The 23,104-nt window shown below is 40.8% G+C and overlaps 1 protein-coding gene across 4 annotated transcripts in view; it reads right to left on the bottom strand.

Moving 5' to 3' along the window:
• The window catches only part of SEC24B (SEC24 homolog B, COPII coat complex component), a 42,164-nt gene extending 31,405 nt beyond the window's left edge, over positions 1-10,759 (bottom strand). For 2 of the 4 annotated variants that reach the window (XM_046940079.1, XM_046940081.1), the window contains exons 1-2: positions 10,546-10,740; positions 5,080-5,790 (exon numbers count right to left, since the gene is read on the bottom strand). In XM_046940079.1, coding sequence (XP_046796035.1) covers positions 5,080-5,790; positions 10,546-10,666 — 832 coding nt within the window. In that variant the 5' untranslated portion in view covers positions 10,667-10,740. Of the gene's footprint in view, positions 1-5,079; positions 5,791-8,063; positions 10,400-10,545 lie in introns of those variants that run through there. The other 2 variants (NM_001031135.2, XM_046940080.1) reach the window with 2 other exon arrangements.
• Positions 10,760-23,104: the final 12,345 nt, after the last annotated feature.

Genomic DNA, 23,104 nt, shown 5'->3' on the forward strand with positions numbered 1-23,104 from the left:
AAATGTACTTGCTGTAACCTACATTTCCACAGAATACCTCACGGACCCCTCACTGAAGCACCAGCATCTGCCAGCAGAAATGATGTCCTGGTAGGTACACAGCCTCCTCAAGCAAGATAAATGAGATGACCTGGGAGGATCTGTGATGTTAGCATACTTACCTTGCTTTAGCAGCAGTAAGCGTTCTGCATGGCATTTTGGTACTTTCCACACTTCAAGTCAATAACGCAATGCTCACAGTTTCAAGCACTGCCATAAAGCACTCTACGTGTTAAGAGTGCCACATGCTTAAAGTCAAAACTGCTTTAGGCTTGAACTAGCCGAAGATTCAGTACTCCTCTGCCAGATACTAGATTCCTATTTTTAAGCATAAGGTATCCAAAAACTTCCTCCAAAATGATGTAGATCCTTACCTGAATAGGATTCATCTCTCTCATTACAGTAAGAGAATGTTTTTAAACTTGGAGCAAAAAATAATGTAACTTTTCTCTCTTTATGGAAGTTGTGAAATTACATGTTAAGCTTTATTTGGTGACTGGAAAGCTTTGGGAAGCCACATGTAAAAGTGAACAAACTTAATCTGTAAAAATATATTGATAATTCATCATGAGACAATCTGCAGTTATGATATGTTTTCTACTAATATTCTCCTTTTCTTGACTAGTAAGCAAGACTGTGTCTTGCAACACAAGTACTGATGAGTTCAGGATGGCATACTGCATTTCAGAGACAAAGCTAGACTGATCACCCACTTAAAGTTTCCTATTAGCTTATCCAGGACAATGCTGGTTAGCCCATACAACATTCCCATCAAGGAAGACATTCATTATGCTGCAATAGATACAAAACCCCATCTTAGTGACAACATTCTCTGTACTCCCCCCTCCCCTACAAGCCTTTCTTTATGCATTCCAACATTTCACTCATGCCTTTCAACCACGAGGATACCCTGCACTAAAAATTACCAAATCATTTTGTAACCAACTCTTGTGTTAAAAAAGCCCTGCACCAACAGAGATGTACAGCTAAAAGATATGCTACAGAAACAATCTTTGGAAATGTGTGAAGCAGAAGTAAACTGTCATTTTTCCTATACAGTATCACCAGAAGTTTTTATTCCCGACTTGAGACCTAAAGTAGCAGTTGAAAAAGTTTACCACAGTAGTACCATTAAGTTTTCAGAAGAGATTAGAGATCCATCTGTTTTGAGCTGCTACAGCCATGATCTTGATTGTCCCCCTCCCCCTGCAACTTAGCATTTAATTTCTATGGAGAGACTTACCACCTCCTTGCAGCATCCTATCTCCATAACTTTCCACATCTCAGCTGCAGTTATATATATATATATATATATATATATATATATAGGATTATAACATCTGTGTTATATCTATACAGGATTACATATACAGGATTATAAAATTCCTACAGAAGTGAGGCAGCAAGGACTTTAGATCCCTATCTGACATAAGGGGAAAGACGTGCATGAGATCAAGAAATTCAAGTGTCTCCAGATCAAGCTGCCTGCCCATGATTACAGCACAGCAGAAAAGATCCATAAAGCAAAGAAATCCATCCCATACACCCTCTTGAATTTTCCCCTCAATGATGGGAGCAGAGGAGACTCCAGTAAAATGTGGGCATCCTGACTGACAAAACACTCAGATCCACACTGCCTGGAAAGTAGCAAGACATTCAGAATTTCAACTGAGATAAGCTGGAAAAACAATAAGGAAAGCTACTGGCCTAGAAAGACAAAAGCCCTGAGCAATACAGTGTGTTATTTAAATAGGATAGCACTACTCTAGACAGATTTATAGCGATAATGTTCTGCAGAAATACAGAATTGAAAATTACAATGACAAAAAGTCTTCTTGGTACTCCAACTAGCAGTAGGAGAGGGTAATAAAAATTTACTTACGTGAACAGTCTTAGCAAACACTCCGGAATTTCAGCATATTTTTAGCAATTTTGCACAGAAGAGACTGAAACTGTTTTCTGTCATTGTTTTCTCCCTGAATATTTCATCCTCCCTGCTGTTCTCCAGAAAATTTCTTTTTATGAACTGCTTATCATTTCCTCAGATTGCTAGCATGTTTTACTCATTCCAAAGATGCACAAAAACTGGCAAGTCATTTTCAAGTTTCAACTTTTTTTGACAGCCAACACTTTGAATTCTCTATTTAAAAGTACTCCCATTACGATAAAACTGCACAAAGAAATTCAGAAAGCATTTCAGTGCCCCAAAAAGCAACTCAATTATGCCAAGACCAAATGAGAGTTTGGTCCCTGCCATTAACCTGGCAACCTATTAGTGTTTTTAATATATTTTAAGCCAAAGATATTGAATTCTATACTTTAAAAACAACAAACAAAAGGCTCAGCAAACCAATAAAAACAACAACAAAAAAACCAATGCTCTGATTTCGTTACTGATGTCATTCCATAAAATTAAATAATGAGAGGCTGGTAGGCCACGAATCCTCCTTGGGTAGTTGGAATTACATCTGTATCCAATGGAATTATATGTGACAACTCAGTCTGCTGAAACATCTACAGCTACTTATAATGCACTCAAATACTTGCATTGATACCACAGAAAGTGTGGGACCATGTTAGTTCATGTTTCATTTTTTAAATTACTGTGAAATTACACCAAAGCTGCTATAAGAACAGTATTTTAGCCGGTCGTGCCAACGTTACCAGTAAACCAGATTGCTTTCCCTTCAGTCTGCTACTGGTTGCTACCTTTACTTGCTCTTTCCCAGTCAGCAAATACAGAATCGCTTCTGTGTTGAGTTTCAACCTGAAAAATGGTTCAGACTGAAAAGAAGGAATTATGCTCCAAATAAATCAGTTTCTCAACAGAGTTCGCTGTGCAGAGAGGCAGGGGCATGCTTATCTCAGCAGCTTTACAAGCTCAAAAAGAGTATGAATGTGTCATATGTAATTATGATCACAATCCAGCAAACAAACCAAATACAGCAATATTGCTCAAGCATAACAAACAGTGAATTACTGCTTATTTTTGTAACTGCAAAGTATGTACCTATTACATGCTGTTGCAACGACGACTTCTACCATCAGCTCTTTGAAATTTAAGCTTCATATTGCTACTAATACTTCTTGATATTGCTTAACGAGGGTAGATTTAGGTTGGATATAAGGAAAAAGTCTTTCACAGTGAGGGTGTTGAGGCACTGGAACAGGTTGCCCAGAGATGTGGCTGATGCCCTGTTCCTGGAGACTTTCAACGCAGGTCTGGATCATGTCCTGGGCAACCTGATTTAGCTGTATATGTCCCTGCTCACTGCAGAGGAGTTGGACTAAATGACCTTTAAAGGTTCCTTCCAACTCTTAAGGATACTGTGATTCTGTAATCTCAGTCACTCCCTTAAACCACCCTGAATGGCTCAGAAAGAAAGCTATCCATGGTTCATACTGTTCTTCACAGTCTGGCTAGCTCCACTGTCTTACCCATAATACACCTACTTTTGTAAAGAAAGGCTATGAACAAATAATAGACTTCAAAGAAAAAGGAAATCAAATTAATAAGTATTTAAATGAAAAAATTCTGTAAATTAAATTGTAAAGTGCGAACGTATAACAGAGAGTTTTCAAAAGACTACTGCAAATCTCACTATTCTGGTAAAGATACTGAACAAATAATAAATGATTTTCATACAGCTACTGCAGTATCCTGGAAGGATACCTGAATTCCGTGAAGTTCTGCCATTGGTTCTATGCTGAAGATAATTCAATTTTCAGCTGTACTTTTAAACCTTTAAGTCCTTGAAATAATTCATTTTTTTTATGCTTAGCCTTTAAACACCATTATTTTCAGTAGCTTTGTAAAGCCCTCCCTCTTCTTTTTCTCTCCCTCTCTCTTTTTTTTTTGGAACAGTATTTTGTTTTGGCTTTGAAATATTAAATAAACATGCACAGAGTACCACAGGGAGACAGAACTCACATCTCCCAAAACTAAGGTGAAGGATACCACCCGCAGTTTGGAAACAAAACAAAACAACATTGAAACTAAAGTCAACCCTGATGTGTACCGGATGAACCTGATTTAAGCTAAGCTGATGCTCCCACTTGAAGCTTTACCATCATCCAAACCATGTTCCTTGGTCTTAGAAAGCCTCAGCTACAAGCACTCCAAAAACAATTTTGATGCTTAACTATAATCTGAAATATCTGGAGTAAAAGAGGAAACATTCTACAGCTCACTAATACCCACCTCATCAGAAAACTATTAGTCTTCCACAGCTTACAAGTCAGAACATAACCAGTATAGAAGGACAATCAGAATTTTCTTCCACACACTATTCAGAGAATACAAACACAGAACAAAATGTCTCACTATGTAGGCCCTTCTTACACACATCTAACTCCTTCCACTCTTCCTACCCTACGAACTTGTAGTCACCTTTGTCATGAAGCAGCAGAAGCTGAAGCTACCAGCAAGGACTGAGCATACTTGCCTTCAACTGGCACTCTCCCCACCTCATTCTTTACTGCTACAGCAATGCTAAAATAACACTGTTGTTTATTAAAGAATATAAAATCAGCTACAATTACCTAAATAGCTGTCACATGCACATACTTCTTGGAAAAAAAAAATAAACAAATTGGCCCCAAACCCATTTAGGTTTCTGAACTGTCTGAAGAGAGTGTGTGTATGTGTTCACTTAGGTAAAAGCTGAAGAACAAACTTAAGTCATAACATCAAAAAAAAATCTCTAGGCATCGAATGAAAAAAGTGTATTTGCAATTAAGAAATTGCATCTTCCTTCAAAACAGCAAGAAAGACTTCCCTTCTAAGTTACTTAGAAAATAAACAACAAATAACCTTTAAACTCCCCCAAGTAGTGTCTTTATCTTTCAATAGAAGCATGTCAGTGATAGCATTAGCTGCTATTGTGAGGAGTGTGGTAACCAAATGAGAAAAGCTTCCAGAATCTGTAAGGATAGAATTCAAAATTATAATATAGAATTTCACAGAATGACCAAGTACAAAACAACAAAAGCATGGGATTTCTGACGTTTCCCAAGTGTATCCTTTAAATAACAGCATACCTCTGTTTACTTGGTTGTTTACTTTAGCAACAGATCCAGTGAGACTCTTGCTGAGGTTGTCCTGAAAGGACTGAGCAGATGAAATAGTTGATAATGTAGAGTTATATCCCACAGGAACGTGCTGTTGAAGTGAATGAGGTACTGATGTACTCTGGCTAGAAAATGTATTTGTCTCTTTGAACTGTCCGGCTGCAGGAAGGCTCTGAGAGGTAAATGCCTGCCCATACATGCTGCTAGTAGCTGCAGGAGGATAGGAAACATTAGGATACATGGCACTAGAAACCACGGGCATGGCATAATGATCAGAATTAAGGGGAAATCCCTGAGATGCAACTGAAGAGCTGACTGAAGTGTTGTAGTGATCACCAAATGCAGAATATGACTGCTGAGCACTTGTATACACGTAGGATCCAGATGGTATTGCTCCTTGAGCGGGTCCTTCAGTCAACCCCACTGTATGGGGAGGAGTAGAACTGTTGTAGAACTGCTGTGATTCCCGCGTATTCAACACATTGGTTCCCACAGGTGGTGTCATAACATTTTGTGCTGGTGCTGAATAGTAAGGAGATTGGTAACTGGCTCTATATTGATTATCCAAATGTGATGAAACAGCTTTACTGGGCACTTGGGAATAGTGTCCTGAGGGTGCACTGTAGTTCGGAGGATGCGAGCCATAGCCAGAGGGGAACTGCATCTGACTCTGCACGGGACCTGAAACGAAGAGAAAGCATCTCATGCATTAAAGGTGCATCTGATAGCAGTGTGAATGTACTCTGTACTTTCTGTAGCTAAAAAGCAATTTGTTTCTTCTTGTTTTCTCTCCCTACACTTCAGATCAGTGTCCATCAGCAGAACAAAATGAATGAACCAAGTAAAATGCATGTAAAATACCACATTTAAAATCATTTGTATATACATAAAAGTACTAGAAAAATAGATATCTTCCATTATATATATATAAAAAAAATGCTTCCACTTCAAGACCCCTAGGCATCACATTTGTATTTTGATCATTTTAAGATAATATTAAGTAAATAATGAGCAACAGCAAACAGTAAATTTCAGTATCTGAATACAACAACATGCCTTCAAGAAACTGGCTATGGAAAACAAAAAGCTGCAGCCAAATGTGTATGCTAATATAGAAAAGCATGGTACTCATCTCAATAAATCCCCAATATGGTGACCAAGATAAAGTGCTTCAGAGCAGTTATTTTTTTCCTTAATGTATTTTTTTTTGTATTTATGGAAACTATCATTTTTATGAAACCACAGATTATCCGATGAGGCACTTCTGTTTACTGCCTGATACTTATATCAGGTGGGGGAGATGTTGATATCAGAGAGCTTCAGCTGTCCCAGCAAGCAGCTCTGCAGTGTTAGAGGTTAATTATATACCGATCCAGCAAGGGTGCACGTTGACACAGCAAATGTTAAGTATGTCCAAATGTTATTTACTTATTATTCAAATTGATCAATGGTAAATATCAAAGTCTTTCTCAATTTCTTTTCCCAAGCTCTAACTTCTGTTTTCTAGTAACCACACTTGCATTTCCCTGGATCATTTCCTATCTGAAAACCACCACGCCCTGCTGCTTATATCACGCTGTGTGACGTTACTTCCCAGCATTTGGTGAACTGTGACATGCAGCGAGAAAATGCACCATCCAAATTCAACAGCAGATGAGAGAATGCTAATTTCTGATTTGCCTCTTATATTAACTGCATCAATACGCAAGTATTACTTCTGCCAAATATGCTTCTGTGGAAGAATGAAGTTTTGAAGTCATCGGTGTCAAAGTAACATCCAGGTGCTTAATGATTACGTTGCAGGGCAACTGTAATAATGATTTGTTAACAGAATCCTGTAAGCAAGGAACACACCATCCCGAAGTACTTTCTGATCAAATCAGAAATGCCTTTTCATAAATGACAAGCCAAACTGAGTAGAAGAAGCTAACAAACAACAATAACGTAAGAGTGCCGGGTAAAGAAACAGTAAGGTCCTCGGGGAGAAAGCATTGGAGCTTTAAAAAAGTACATAATAAAAAGACAAACAGCTTTGAGGAGTATGTAATTGTGTGCTTCTGACTCACTGTTATAAGGTGGCTTCCACTTCATGATAATGTTCTGTAGTTTATCCTCATTTAGAGAGAATGATTTTCCAGTTAGTAACCCACTGACAACTACAGGCTACACTTACATGAACCTGAGCAGCAAAGCAAACTCAAAAATACACAAATAACTTACATGAAGGCTCACTGCTTTCAGCAGATACGGCATTTAAGGTGGCAAAGAAAGCTGTTCTAGCTGCACATTCTGTGCATTTGTTTTACCGTGTTCTGGTATGCTGAATAAACCAACTGAGCAGGTATAATTTAGAAAATGGCTTAGGAGCACCTCACTTTAAAGAAACAGTTGCATATCAAATCATCTTGCAAAGCCTTGCAGTCTCTAGCTCTGGCTTAAAAATACAGACTACATGGATCGATTGAATTATTAGTACAAAATACCAGTTTCTACACCATAGAATGCCCAAGTCATCTTTATTCATGCTTGTAAACAGAAAGCACTATTATAAGTTTAAAATGACACAAGAGCACACAGGAAAATCCCACAAACTCGAGAAAGACACATCTATGATCCTTTGGATTTCAAAACCCTTAGCCTCTGAAAGCAAGTTGTTTTTTTTTTAACTACAGAAGAAAGATCATCCCCATCATCTGAAATGAGCTTTATATTCATTTGATCATAAAGAACATGAACAGAAAGTAACCTGTAGCGCAATTAGTAGCTGAAGCTTTTAATGATGACTAGATAATTGAGCCACTTTCAACACGGGAAATCTGGGTATATTTTTGGCGTCATTTTGAAACCCAGATAATTGCACATCCTTGTGCTGCTGCTTCAGGCAGTGCGCCTTCCTCCCCAAACACCTGACAACTCCCTTCTGAAAATTCTGCATGAGGAGGTGAAAGCCTTACCTGCACACAGCAAGCGTGCAGCTGACGTGCCGTGTCTGTGACAGCAAGCAGGGAAACTCTCCTGCCGTGGACAAATCTGTACTTCAAGCTGCCTTTCTAGCCAAGTTTCCTGCAACTGTTAGCATCTCTTTACCCACTTGCAGAGAGCAAGCAGCACAGCTCCCTCGGGTGTCTCTTACAGGAGGGACAAGGGGCAGCACTGTGCTGCCTGTCCTTCGCTGCCAGCACACCACCCAGCACACTGAGTCCTGCTGGGCTCTCACAGCAGCTCACTGATGGAATCCATCATCTTCCTGTTTCCCTAACAAATACAGGAATTTCATAACTTTATCCCCTTCTTCTAATATAACTGCAACTATCCAAAAGACCTAAGGAGGGATGCAAAACAACACTAAATGACCTGATAATTAAAATGATAATCCCAAAATGCTAGCAGAGATACCAACTGTACTTTTTTGTTTGTTTTAAACCAACTACTTACAGATAATATTAAACAAAGATCCTCTAGAGAAGCAAGGGAATTCTGCATAACCATCCTCTCAGCATTAGAAATGTCAATACAGTAAGCTATTAACGATGGCTACTGGCAAAAATCCATTGTTTTTTAATACTGATTTAACAAGCAATACTTTCTTAAGCTGGCATTCAGAGTCATTATCCTGTTATATTTAAAGCCACCTGCAAAACTACTACTCTACTGATTCTGACCCTGTAACACTTCATTCACAAGAACTGCATCTTAAAGCCCCTGACGGAAGAACAAGAGGCCAAGCAAGATCCTCTTTCTTCTTTAAACACAGAATTTAAGAATAGAATCAAATTGAGAACACTGAGAAGAAATAGAGAGAGAGAGAGAGAGAGAGAGAGAGTATAGGTTTTTTTGTTTGTTTGTTTCATTTTTAACCTGAAGTTCTGTTAAAACCAATGCCCCCAATGGTCTCAAATAGATGTGGTTACTAGATTGGGTAAATCCTATTAAAGACAAAGTGGAACATCTGTTTTGCTATTGCTGTCCATGCAATGAGCTTCTCTCTGCAAAAAATCAGCCCTGCTTCCATCAGATGCAAGTAACTTCGGAAGCTTAACCTGAAAAAATCCAGGTGTTTTGAAATTAAAACATAAAGAGAACTCCAAATATGTGCAAGGACACACGACAGCACGTTTTACAGCCAATATAGACCTAACCACATTCACTGAAGTAATTTACATTTAACTGATGTAACATTAAATTCCATAAGCCAATCTTTGTGAAATTTAGTTTCTATTTGATAGAATGGAAAGTTCTAGCACAATCTTTTTCTGTTACCATTCCCCCTCACTATTCCTTCTATAACAGTTATAAAAAGTAGCTTCAAGTCTTGTGTTACATTATATAACTTCAGAAAAGTAGTACTTCACTCATAGACTAATTTAGGAACTTTAGGCTGCTGGTGCTAAAATACATGAAGTGACAAATTCAGAGGTCTGGCCTGCAAATCAAATATACATCATGGAACAATACCTTCACATGGAAGCCAAAGGTAACAGGAGTAGTTAGCAAGTTACACAATGAAGATAGAAGACAATTACTGAATAATATGAACTTCTCAGAATTAAAAAGCCAAAAATGTTTATTTGACTGACAGAAGAAAATCATCTACCACAAGGTTTAAAATAAGGAATACTGACTACAACGTGGAACTGATTAGTTAAAATAATAAGCACTAATAAGAGAAAATTGCTGCTTCATTCGGCCAAAAACACGGGAGTGAACAAAAGCCGGTTTCTGTTAGTTTCCGAGAAACACACTTCCACATTACTGCTGATGAGGTATCTGGGTCCTGACGACGTTGTGCCTTCATTAAAAGCCATTCAGGATGGAGTTTGCTATGTGATTTTGACAAGTCTCAGCATTGCAATATTAAAGGTTGGCGAATACATCCATAGCAGCGGATTCTCCCTAAAGGGTACAATTTAACTACCTTCCTCTCATCACTCATCACAGTGCCTTTTGCCTGATCTGCCAAGTTACTCAAAGCCTACTTGAGAAAGCTATCACCCAGCTACCCTTCAGACACGAGCAATATTCACAGGCAAAAAATTTGTAGGTCATTACCCCGCATTCTACCTTGTGCAGAACAATGCACAAAAAGAAAAGCCGGATTATGACATAAGTGACTTAAAAAAAAATCGCCACGAACTCAAACATATTTAACCAGAAGAGCAGAAGAAGCGAATGCCCTCCCCATCGCTGCTCCCCGAGCCCAGCAGACTTCGCGTTTCCTCCGAAGTTCGCCCCGCGTTCCGGCCCCAGACCGGCAAGGACGCGCTTGGCCCGGCCCGACCCGGCCCCGCCCGACTGCAGGCCCCGACGAGCAGCCCGACGGAGCCCGCCCGCCCCACAGCCTGCCCGGCCCCTTCCCAAGCACCGCAGCCGCGGAGCCCGTTACCCCCGGCGGGCCCCTCCCCGCCCGCCGCGCTAGGCCCCGCGCAGGCCGCTCACCGTTCTGGCAGCGCGGCGCAGCGCCCTGAGGGGCCGCGGCCTCCCGGGAGCCACCGGGCCCGCCCGGGTAAGCGGCGACGGCACCGGCGGGCCGCGGCGGCAGCCCGGCTGGCGCAGACATGGCTTCTGGCGGCGCTTCCTCGCTCCGAGCCGCTCCTCCTCCGCTCCTACCGCGGCCGGGGGACACCAGCGGGCGGAAGGCAGCGGCCACCCCAGGGCCGAGCGCCGCTCCCGGCCGGTCACGCCTCCGCCCACAGCGCTCCCTGGCGGGGCCTCCACGCGCCGCGGCCGCCCCGATCCCGCCCGGCGGCGTTGTGCCGCCGGCTCGGCCCCGGCAAGGGGCAGCGTGGCAGGACAAAGCTTCTCCGTACAAACTATTGACTCTGTATTTTCTAAACAGAAAGTGTTGGTGAGCCTCCCCTGCTCGCTGCTGCCAAAAGAGCTCCGTCCAGTTCCGCACTCCCCACAGTCAGTGACACGCTGAGCCTCACGCTGCTGTGCCTGCCTCTGCCACCTATCGCCCGCCGCTCCCTCAGCCGCTATTCAAACTCTTGTGTTTGGGCTGTAAAGAAGTCCATAATCCTGGTGGTCGCAGTAGCCATCTTAAAGACTGAAGCCAACAGCCTCGATCATGTTGAGTCACCTTTACTTGTTACAAGTGCTTGGCAACTCCTCCTCCTCCGTTTGTGTGCTGCTTTTCGTACCAGTTGTTACCCATGTTTGTCCTTAAATAGTTACTTGCTTTGCCAGTAAATTTATAATCCAGATCTGTTACTGTTACTTGTTCAAGCCATAGAATCACAGAATCAGAGACCATCTAAAGTCTGAAGGTACCTTAAGGATCACCCAGTCCCAAGCCCCTGTCCTGGGCTGGTTGCCCCCCACCAGATCAGACTATCCAGGGCCCCATCCAGCCTGGACTTGAGTGCCTTCAGGGATGGGAAAGCATGCAAGGCACCCTTAAATATTAGAGAAACTAATTCAAGCAGTTTGAAAGTTGCTCAGCCTGCACACCTGGAACACTGCACAGAGGTGTGCTGCACAGGCCTCCATTAGAACTTTAACGATGTTGGATCCATCTCTGAAAAAAGTGGTTTCTTTTCTACATTTTAATGGGAATGCAACAAGAAATAGTGGGCTCAGAATGTAGCAAAATGCAGGTGATTATTAAAAATCTGTTTCCTTAAAATACTAAAGGATTGGGTAACATGGAAGCGGTATGATGTTCCCATAGCTGAAGGGCTCTAAGCATATTAGACAAAAGCAGGGAGAACTGCATTGCCATCCAGCTTTGGTTCAACCTCTTGAAGATCCTCCCATTGCTGCATTGCTGTGATATGATGAACAAGATCCAGTGTTCAATCCTGTTTTCTACAAACCATCCTCCATCTCCATGAAGTATTTGTATGAAATATACCACAGCAAAATTCTTCAAAAATGAGGGCAGCTACTTTGTTTATTCATCCTCAGTTCCATTTCAGAAGGTGCACACGTGCTTCATTATACTACTGTTGTTCTTTGGCACATGGGAAACTGTATTTTAACAGAGATGTTCCCTTTCCAGAGGCACGTTTCTCCAAGTATCTAATTGTACTGTGAGACCATAAACATATTTGATATCATAATCTGCATAAAAAACTGCAGTATCTGCTTTAATATTTCAGTGTCTGATCAAGCATAAGGGGATATATGTTATTGTGCTAATACAACATGCTAGAAGCAAGAGGAGGCAACTGGGATTTTTTCCATAGATCTGAATGCTTTTGCAATCCTTTTACATGGTTTATTTATTTATTGCAAACAACTACACGGTGGTTAAATCTATTCATTCCCAGGAAATCCAAATGTACTGGCAGCTACATTTCTCTAATGGAAATCTACCCTAAACTCAAATCCATTAATTTTATTTATGCTCATTTATAATGAAACTGAATGCATTAGCAAGGACTGAGTACTAATGCATGCAGTGAATGCTATCACATTGCAAGTAACACATGAGCTGGCTCACCAGGTGTACAGTAAATAAGTATACAGATGTTATACAGTATAAAGAGAAGTTAGGCTGGTAAGATTACCACATTGGAAAAGATAATCAGATAAATGAAAGGTGCTCACTGGCATCGCAGGCTTGCAAAAACTCCACAAGGAGCAATCTCTAGGAAGAGACCCTTCCTCAGTGGCAGTCAGCCCTTAAATGGGGTCTAGGAGAGATGGAGCCAGGCTCCACCCCTTTTGGTCACACAGCTTCATTGCCTTCACCTGTGCTCCCACAGCAGACTCAGTGCTTGCCTCAGGTGTTCAATCAGAGGTTCAGGCTGTGATTCAAGAGTTCCCATACACTCCACCCCTTCACAGCATGAACCAATGATTGAGCTAACTTAATGATAAGCCTTTCCTACTACAGAGATCCAACACATCACAATGCTTATACAGTTTCCTGTCACAATGTACATTGACACAATTTAAGGTGAGTGATGATTGGTGAAAGTTCATGTTCTTTCATGGGCCAGTGCTTGATATTACTGGAGGCATGTAGTCATGAGGTGCAGGTCCATCCTATGCTCCATCAGTCTCATGTAAATCATCACCAGGTGTCACACATGGTCAGGCAGCAACACTGGAACACTTTGATGACATTTTGTTCCTTCCAGTGGTCCTGGAGGCTCAAAGACTCACAGAGTGTAATACAGATGTTTCAAGGGTACCAGGAGGGGAAGGTCTGTCCTCCAGGGCAAGATACAGGCCATATATTTATCCTAGGTCAACACTTCAGCTTGTACTAGTGCATGCCCTAGCCACCTGTACCATACCTTCTGGCCAGATGTCTGCAGCAGTGTAACTGTATCAGGCACCAATAGGGGTGTCCTGATCTGCCATAGGGGTCCCTTTAGCAATGAAGATTGGAGTGTTGACTGCAGTATCCATAGGCCATGTACCTATTACCAGAGGGACTACTAAGCCTCCCACCTCCAATAGTCTCCCCCAAGGTGAAAGTAGGCCACACCACTTAAGTCCTACCTGCACCTTACCAGATCATTTTATTCTATGGGTACCTGAATATAGATTCTCAGGTGCAGGGAGCAGAAAGTTATTTTCATTTCTAAGCTGAAGTCTTACCTTTAATTATCAGTGCCCATAATTTGGATCCTAAGCAGGGAGGCCCATGTTGTTTGTAACATTTTCAGGGCACTGGGTTTGCTATCTCAAGGTCTTTCATTCAAGTCCTGCAGGGTTTAATAGAGTCTCTTTGTCCACCCCTGCAGGGACTGGGAGTTTGTCTTCAGGACAGCCTTGAGAATGCTTTTATAAAATTCAATGAGGCCTGCCCCTATTGGATTATATAGGGGATGGAATTACCATTTCCTCTTCTTTTCTTCTGCTCAGCAATGTATCATCGCATCAGTAAATTGGGTACCTTGGATACTCTTGACAACTTGAGGCATCCTATAAACAGACATCAGTTTGGTAAGTGCCTTAATAGCATATGCCTAGTTTACTTTTGGTATTAGATAGCCTGCAGGCTTACTAAATGTACAGTAAATAAGTATACAGATGCTATACAGTCTATAGAGAAATTAGGCTAGCAAGAACACCATGTTGGAAAAGATAATCAGATATAAACTGAAAGGTACTCACTGGTGTTATAGACTCACAAAAACTCCACAGGGAACAGCCTCCTGAAAGAAATCCTTCCTCACTGGCAGTCAGCCCTTAAATGGGGTCTAGGAGAGGTGGAGCCAGGCTCCACCCCTTCCAGTCACACAGGTGAATCACCTTCACCTGTGCTCCCGTGGCTGACTCGGTGCTTGCCTCAGGTGCTCGATCAGAGGTTCAGGCTGTGATTCAACAGTTCCCATACACTGAGACTGTTGCTTCTGTTTAGTTTAATAACAAGCTTATAGAGGTAACAAATTCTTTATGCTTCTGGAGAGTGAGAAAATGGCCATGCAGATTCTAGCCACTTGTGCAAAAATAAGAAAAAGCTAATATCTGAATCTTAGCAGTTAGTGATTCTATGGAATGCATTGTGCATTTTCCATTGTATTGCTCTGAAATTCCCTTGATATGCACATGAATGTCTGCAGAACTCTTATTATCAGTTTAAAGCAATAGAAATGTATCAGTAGTTGTGCACTAATACATAAACTACAATGTTTAAGAGTTAGTTTCATCAAACCTAGGCATTTTTACACAGCAATCAGAATTTCTATGTTTTAGTTAAGAAATTTGATGTCACAGGTAAGAACAGATTACATATTCTTTTGGCCGGGTGATGAGGCTTAATTACAGTAGCGGAAATGCTAAGTCATGGTCTGAACCAATGATGGAGCACCTGGTGGAAAGGCAGGGCCAACCCAGTAAAGCCCAGGTGCATGCAATGAATCTGAGTGACTGAAAGGGGAGGAGCCAGGATCCACCCCTTCCCAGACCTCATTTAAGGGCTGGCAGGGGGAAGGGAGGGCATTTCTTATGGGGGATTCCTGTCTGTCTGAGGCCTTTCAAAGGTGAGTTGCTCTTTTCTTCTTTTTCTGTTGTTGTATTTGGGATTTTGTTTGCTGTAGATGAAGACTTTGCCCCTCTACTCTTGTTGCAATACTTTTCCATCCCTTTACAGTTTCTACTAGATTTACTTTGATGTTTGGTATTGGAAGGTGGTCTCCTTTGTTGTTCCGTTTTGTGGAAGCAAAGTGTGGAAGTGTATTTGTTACTTGTAAGGTAGGGTGTTAAATCTCCAAACCTAGAGAGCAAATGTTATGTTTACAAGGAAGAAAAGTCTGAGAATGCAATCATCTTAAACTGAATTAAAAAACATTTATATCCTTTAATAAAACTGTGTTATGTTTTTTCTGGTTTACCAGAAGCCGAATGCTAAACTCAGGAGTTTCTATTGTATTAGTTATCAATATATAGCTACCAGTCACTGATTCACTAATAAATTTCTATTTTTTCTCCTGCTATTCTTAAAGGAAGTGGACCACTCTAGTACTTAGTAAGGGAGCCTTATATTTGCATAAATAAATGGCTCAGTAGAGGCTAGGGTTTCTTTGCCTTTCTGAAGCACTTTACATTTTCAGGTTGTCTATGTAAGGCTGAATAGTGCTTAATTTTTTTTCTTCTGGGTGTTTGTACCTGTAGTGGAAAAGGCTTAGACAGCAATGGAATCTTTCTGCCTGTGTTTTCACTAGCTCTCAAGAGACTTATCTGTGCATTCTATATAGGAAACATCTTTACTTGTTATGCAGATTACTCAATAAAGGGGATTGTCACTGCTGCTAACATGATAGTTGTGCTCCAGCTACCTGTGACTACATTAGTGTCAACAGCAGTCTGATTGTGTCATCCTGGGATGGCTGTGAGTGACACATAATAACTTTCCTCTGGCTATGAGCTCTGTGAGCTGCTATGTCTGATAACTGCTGGATATGGTACACATTACAGACTTAGTCTGAGAGGTCACAAGACTGAAAGTCAGAGCAGTTATTCCATCTTGTAACATAATAATGAGTCTCCTGTGTTTCAAGTCTAGTCTTTGATTTCTACAATACCTCTCCAAATCAGGAAATGTGACATAAATTCTTACTTAAGTTCTCCTGACTGGCAATTATGCCTGGTAAGCCTCTTGAGTATGCAGTGTAGGAAAATAAATGTATCTGTGTTTCTACTGTAATAATCCTCAGTGGTTTCATCAACTTCATGGCTCAGTCCTCAGCATTAATGCTTGGAAATCACCAGACACGTTGTGGCTTAGAGAGAACCTGTAAGTCAACTATATACAGAGTTCCAAATATTTTCATGAGATCTGTACAGAGGGAAATTCTAGACACAAGATTCTGTGTGAGCTTAAAAGGCAGCTAAAAGCAAGGGAGTCTGGTGTACTATGCAGCTAGTGTGCCATATCCTTGCTGTGGAGGTGTAGCTATGCCATGACCCAAACAGGCTGAGCTTAAGCTCATGAAAGCTTTTCAGTTTTGAGCTATTAAAGTTTTATGTTTTTCTGGTGATTTTTATAAGACCTGTAAAACTAATAAACCCCTCAAAGATCTGTTGCTCTCTGGCAGTTAGATATTTTATAGGTTTTTCCATTAAGGTGGAACAATGACTCATCTAAATCATTGCAGCTCGTTTCTTTCTCTGGTGGTTCCAGATGTGCTACTTGTCCCTGCAGCTAATCTTGCTATTACTTTCAAAAGGGCAATGTGGTAGAAGTACATGAACCTGTGTCTAAAAGTGGTTGGTTTTTCTGGATGTCTGTTACTGATCCTCTCTGTATCTTGGCCTGGGCACTGTGAAACCCACAGACCCAAATCAAAAGATGGTTCCTCCCTTGCAGCACATGACTGCACAGGCACCACTGTGTATGTACCCTGCAGATCTTGAGCAGCTCAGTCACATGGTAATACTATTGGCTTCAAAGCGGTTCTCATGTGAATGGAGGCAGTAAGATAGGCCCATGTGAACTGTAGATCAAACCATCCAAACTGAAATAGAAGGTAATTAAACCATTCAAGCACAACTAAAACTTAAAAGTACCATGCTGTGAATTAGCAGCTTAATACTATAAACCTCTATGACTTTGCAGGGATGTTTTAGAAACTCTAGTTTTCTGTGTACATTTGAAACAACATAAGAAGCCGAAATTGCCTGTATACTTATCTGGGGAGACTGCTGCCCTCTACAACTAATTGAAAAATTCCTCTCACAAGATGTTTTGGCAATATTTGGGACGCATGTCATAGCAATTAAATATTATATACTCCAGTTGACCAAGGCCAGATCCTGCACTGACTGCCTTGTCCCCTGCTGTGGGTCTAACTATGGATAGGCAAATAGCATTCCAAGTGAGTAAGAAAAAGATATTATTGAAAGGTATAATGGTAAGCAACTTATTCTTTCAGTACAGTTGTATACTCAAGGAACCCTATTAAATGCTACTTATTTAAGGTCACATTTATTAATGAGTAAATGTCCACTGTTTTCAACCAAGGTAACTTAGCTTCCACTGTAAATAAATGGAATTAGTAGAAAGCTTTCATATTACAACAGTGGGAAGTGATTATACAATATTGAACATGTGAACTATAATGTATATATGAGAAAAATTTCAAGTAATGATGTCATTGCCAAGCAAAAAATAACTATTAATGTACAAAGGCATATTTAAGTCTTTTCAGATATGTAAATTACCTATTTGAAAGAAAACTTTGTTGTTTGTATTTGTTCTTAAAGCCTTACTAGCCTTATCTTGTAACTTTTAACTATGGCATATCACCCATTGTAACTTCTTCCCAGCAGCCACCTCTTAATTCATGCATTACACAGAACAAAAGTTGTCTGTATTTTTACACCCTGACTTGTGTTGAAATAAGCAGTGGCACTATAGTTTCAATTCTCTTAAGAAGGAAGGAGTGGAGTAAGCACTGCTTTTAAGTACATCTTTTGTTAATGCTGTAGCATTTACCATCCAGCAACATAAAATAGTAAAAAATAAGTCAGTGATTTTCTTTGAATTGAAGTGCCTATGTCAAAATAGTTTTCTAACAGAGTACAAATTTTCATGTGTAAAAGTCAGCTTGCTTTTGGTGTGATGCTTTTGCTGCAAATAGAAGTGAAAATGGGTCTTTGCTATCTTCTAAGAGCAGCTTGTGCTGTGTAGTTTCACCTTGCTCTGGAAATAGTGCCAGAGCAGGTCACATCTGTAGGAACAAAGGGGAACTGTTTTCTTTATGTAAGACCATGTGGTATGGTCTATGGAACTACTCTTGATAGATGTCTGTTCTAAGTTAAGAGGAGCAGACTGCAATTTCTTTGCCTGTGGTGGGATGTCCCTGGTTTTAATCTTTCTCTGTGCTGCCAATTTGTTTCTGGTGAAGCTGTGACTAAGAATCAGCTGCAGAAGTGCCTCTGGCTATTGGAGCTGAGTCCCCTACAAGGGCTGTGCCAGGACCAGTGTTTTCTTGTTTCCACTCTTGCTTGCTCCTATGGTGCTTAAAGTTCAAGTCCAATCTTTCCTGAGGCGAATGAATATTTAACAACTGTTAATAACAGAGCTGCAAGCTACATTCTGTCCTAGGTTGTCTATTTGGAGCTTCTCGAACCTCTACCTTTAATTGCAACTGAGATCCCAGCACAGGGATATGTCTAGAAGTAGATGGGCATTTGCTGGTGAATTACTTTCTACCTGAAAAGAAAACAGCTCTAGATTGACACCATTTGGGAATCTAACTGAATGCTTTCAGTTTCAGAAACATTTTCTTTAGCTCTTCTGACAGTTGTAGAATATAGAAATAAGGAAGAGTGATTAAAGAACTGGTGCACCTGAAATGTAACCAGATGATTTTATGGCTCCTGCTCCCCTTTTTTCTTTAATGACAAAGATTCTTCTATATCTGGCTGACCCCCAAAGCAGCTGTTTTCTTGTATTTTCACATTTAAGTATTCTGCTTCAGAAATGTGCCCAAAGCTATTCTTGTTTAAGTGCCTTCTAGATTTAGGATATGTAAATCCAAGTGTAGTTTTTATGTGTGAAATACATAGAGAAAAATCAGCTGGACGGGCATCATTCTCTTGATTTGATTGTTTGTAAGAGATGGTTATGTTTATAAGAGATTAACACTGTGTGATTGAAGGTTTCTGGAACTGGGAACTCTCACTCATTCACTGCAGAGAGTCTAGAACTGTTCAGGAAGCTGCAAATGTAAGTGCCCTGCTTCTCTCTTTCCAGCTCTGGGCTAGGCTTGAACAGGGCAATTGAGGTAAAATTTAGTCTTCATGTGCAATGTTTTGTGCTATTACTTCCAATAGCTATGACAGCTTCTATTCTTGTTTGCTTTTAACACACTAGGGTTGTCTTGGAACCAAAACCCCTGTGTATGCAGAGTAGAGAAAGAAGGGATGCGAGCGGCCTCTTTCCTTAGAGATCTGTGAACACCTAAGAAGCCTGAACTCAACAGTTTATTTTACTATTTCCTGAGTAAACATCTTAATGAAGAGAGCTGGACAAGCACAGAGGGGAACATAAATTAATTGGCCCCTAAAAATAGCAGTAAGCATTGACATTTTGCATCTACAGGAGACATAACCAAGAAACATTCTGCAGCCTCAGACACAAATCCATTCCAAAGACTCACATTCTGGGTGCCCAGGTCTGTTGTTCAGGCCTAGAAAAGGCACAAATTTTCAACAAATGCCAAAGAATAACATAATTTTTGAAGGTTGCTCATTTTTTTTAGGTCAGATCAGTTATTTTTCAGAATTCAAAAAAAGTGGCACTTGCAGATTTTTTCACTTTTTTCATTAGTCTATAGCTTGTCTGAATCGGTGTACAATGCAGCTATATTGTTGGCAGTGAAATAATGGAGCATCAGTAGAAAGTGCCACATTTGAAATAGTTACTGAAGCAGCATAAGAGCTTTTACTTGCAGAGTTTGCCAGATTTCACAATACTTCAGAGAAAACTGATTGCTCTGCAATTTCTACAGCAGCTTGTTCGTATTCTGAGTCCCTCAGAGACAATCCTGGGCCCTTTGTGCTACTGCAGTATTTTCTTTGGGTTTTGATGGGGGAGGGGAATCAGATTAGATTTTGGTGGGAGAACACAATACATATGAGCAAAGGGGTCTTGAGGAGAGAGAGAGATGTAGAGGAGAATGTGAGAAGTGCTGCTGCTCTTGGACTTCAAGATCACATGAACTGCACACAAAGTTGTGTGCAGTTACTTTCGTATATGTTTTGTCTTATTTTTTGAATTTTATTAATGTATCATTCAGTCCCTTTGAGGATTGATCCTTTAGCTGTTCAAATTTGCCTTCTTTTTTCTACCCCAAATACATTCTTATGCAAGTCTTTCTGCTTTCATTTGTCTGAAAAGCAACATTTAGCTGTAGATGGTGAACTGTTTGAGGTTGACATGTTGGGCTCATGCTGTGTGGTCAGTGATTCCAAGCTGTGTCTTTCCAGGCTGCGAGGCCCCTGAGGCAGGGCCTGCATCTCCTTGAGGGCACTGGAAATGTCAGTCACACAGGGAGTGCTCAATAAATAAATAATACCAGCTTTGTTACTGCTTGCTGGAGGAATTATAATGAAGCAGAGATCAAAACAGGTATGAAACAAAAAATGAAATACTCTGGTGTACCTATTGTGCAGAAGACTCCTGCATAAGTTGGATGTTACTTTGCTGCTTACTGCTGCAGCTAGAACATCTGGTGTGCTTTATGTTCTTCGGCAGGATTTGGGGGGGAAAAAAAACAAGAATGAAGCTCAGTCTCATGCTGTAGTAATGGAAGCACAGAGTGACCAGAGTTATTAAGTGGGCAAATTCGTTTTGAAATAATAAACCTTCTGGAGTCAAAGTGCTGAAACACATGCCTTGACATTTAATCTTGACTTTGAGAGGAGCGAGTGGGTGTTTAGCCTGCCCTAAGTAGTGATCGTGTCCTGAATGTGGGTCTTTGCTGCTGTGCCCAGCACTGGATGTGGCCAAAGAGAATTTGGTGGGTGTTCAGCAACTCAAGGAATTGTGTCCCTTCTGTGAGTGCTGAGAAGGTGGTGTATAGTTCTGCTCACACCAATGAGCCCAGCTCTGGCCTGATAGGTGATGGTTAGAGCCCAGGTGTTGGCAGTGTGTGTAATTTCTGTATGAAATCCTCTGTAACCTATCTACTGAAAGTACTGAATTGTCCCCAGATCTTTATAAATTGTTGGCTGTCTAGAAACTATCCACAGTGCTTCCATAATCTCATACCAACTTTTTCGACAGATAAAGCAAATAAGTTTTTTGTTATAAACTGCTTATAGAGAAAGTAGATAGCTCTTTCATGCCTGCTGAAGTCAGAAATTCTATAGCATTGCCCTACTATAAATTGTTGCAGAATTAGACCTGGTATCAGATTTGAGGTTTGGAGAAACTTTTCCCACAAAGGGCCCTTGGAAAGGGTACTTGGGCAAAGCTCACCCTGCCTTTCTCAGCAGCTGCTGGGGAAGATGATGACCCTCATGTTGCCTTTTGGAGTTCAGGTGGCAGCTGTCTGTTCAGAGATAAACACTGCTGTGTATTATTGTAACTATATCTGAGCCAGAGTCGTCCTCACTAAAAGAGGAGGTATTTAGGTTGAATATAAGGATGTTTTTTCTAAGTATGATGAGGTACTGGCACAGGTTACCCAGAGAGGTGAAGGATGCCCCATCCCTGGAGATGCCCTGGGTCAAGCTGAAGGGGCTATGAGCAGCTGATGGAGCTGTAGGTGTCCCTGTTCATTGCAGGGGAGTTGGGCCAGATGGTCTTTAAGGGTCCCTTCCAACACAAATGATTCTACGGTTCTAGGAATCTTTGCCGCACAAACGGGTGGATATGGAAACGGTGGAAACAGCGAATTCCCATCTTCGCTGCAGAAGCAGAATGGCCACTGGGGGATGCTGCTGCACACCGAATAACTGAACCCGAGGAAAGAAAAGAGAGGAAGGAATACTTCACAACACACTGAGCCATAGCACATTTTTGTAGGCATTTAGAGGGGAAATTTGAGACAAAAATATGTTCAAGACTGTTGTGTTGATTGAAACAGTAACTCACAGTTTTCAGTAATTTGGGAGAACGACTTCAGCTCTTAAAAAAAAAAAGCACTGCCTTTTAGTCTTGTACAAATTACTTAACCAGGAATTTTCTTCGCTGATGTAGAATATTGGCTGCTGGGGTTTGAGTAACAAGATGATCTGTTCCTGGATGTGAAAGGTTTTAGCCTGCACAGTAATATGCCTTAAATAGAGCTTGAAAAAACTTGCAGGGTAAAATGAAATTAAAATTCAGGGAAGTAATTAAGCAGAGAAATTAGAAATACTCCTGGGGATTTGTGTAATTTTTTCTGTGCCTGGGCAGAAACTTGATAGGCTTAATGGTGACTCCAGTTTGAAACTAAGGTGTTGAAAAAACTTTTGCTGGTGCAGTGTTGAAGAACTTCCAAAAATGAAGATCAAATGTAAACTCTATTTGTGTTTGTTCTCTTGTCAATGTAGACTCCAGATGCAGTGTAGATTTATCACTCTGCTGTGGATTGGGATTCCATGAGCATTTGCCATTAGATAGTATTGTCTTCTGCTGTCCTATGATGATTAGTGCCACAGAAAGAAGAATGTGAAAATTAGTAAAACAATGCAGAATTTTTATTGTCTTTTGGCAATGTGAATGGCTATTCATTTGCAGGGAGCTCGCTTATCGCAGCATCTCTTCTCTATGCCTTTCTCATCATGTTCAACTTTGGGAATTTTCATGAGCATTTTCTTTTGTTTTGCTGAAGGGTTCTTTGAGGGTTGGGCAAGAGAAGGGGTACTTTTTAGAAGTATTTCCAACATGTGAGTTGCTGCAGTTTTCTTGCCCCCATTTTTATAGAATAAGGCTAATATGTTCATGCTTGTGTGGTTATTTTTAGATACCCTATTTCCATATTTAGTAAATGCAGTTTTCAGCCTTACAGAAAGAGGCCATTTATTTGGGTATCTACATGCACAGAATTAAGTCCAGAGTAGTGTGTAAGTAGCTCAATCCCTGGTCAGACCCAACTCACTG

Source organism: Gallus gallus, chromosome 4 (assembly GCF_016699485.2).
Source record: "Gallus gallus isolate bGalGal1 chromosome 4, bGalGal1.mat.broiler.GRCg7b, whole genome shotgun sequence".
In the NCBI taxonomy this organism is placed as follows: Eukaryota; Metazoa; Chordata; class Aves; order Galliformes; family Phasianidae; genus Gallus; species Gallus gallus.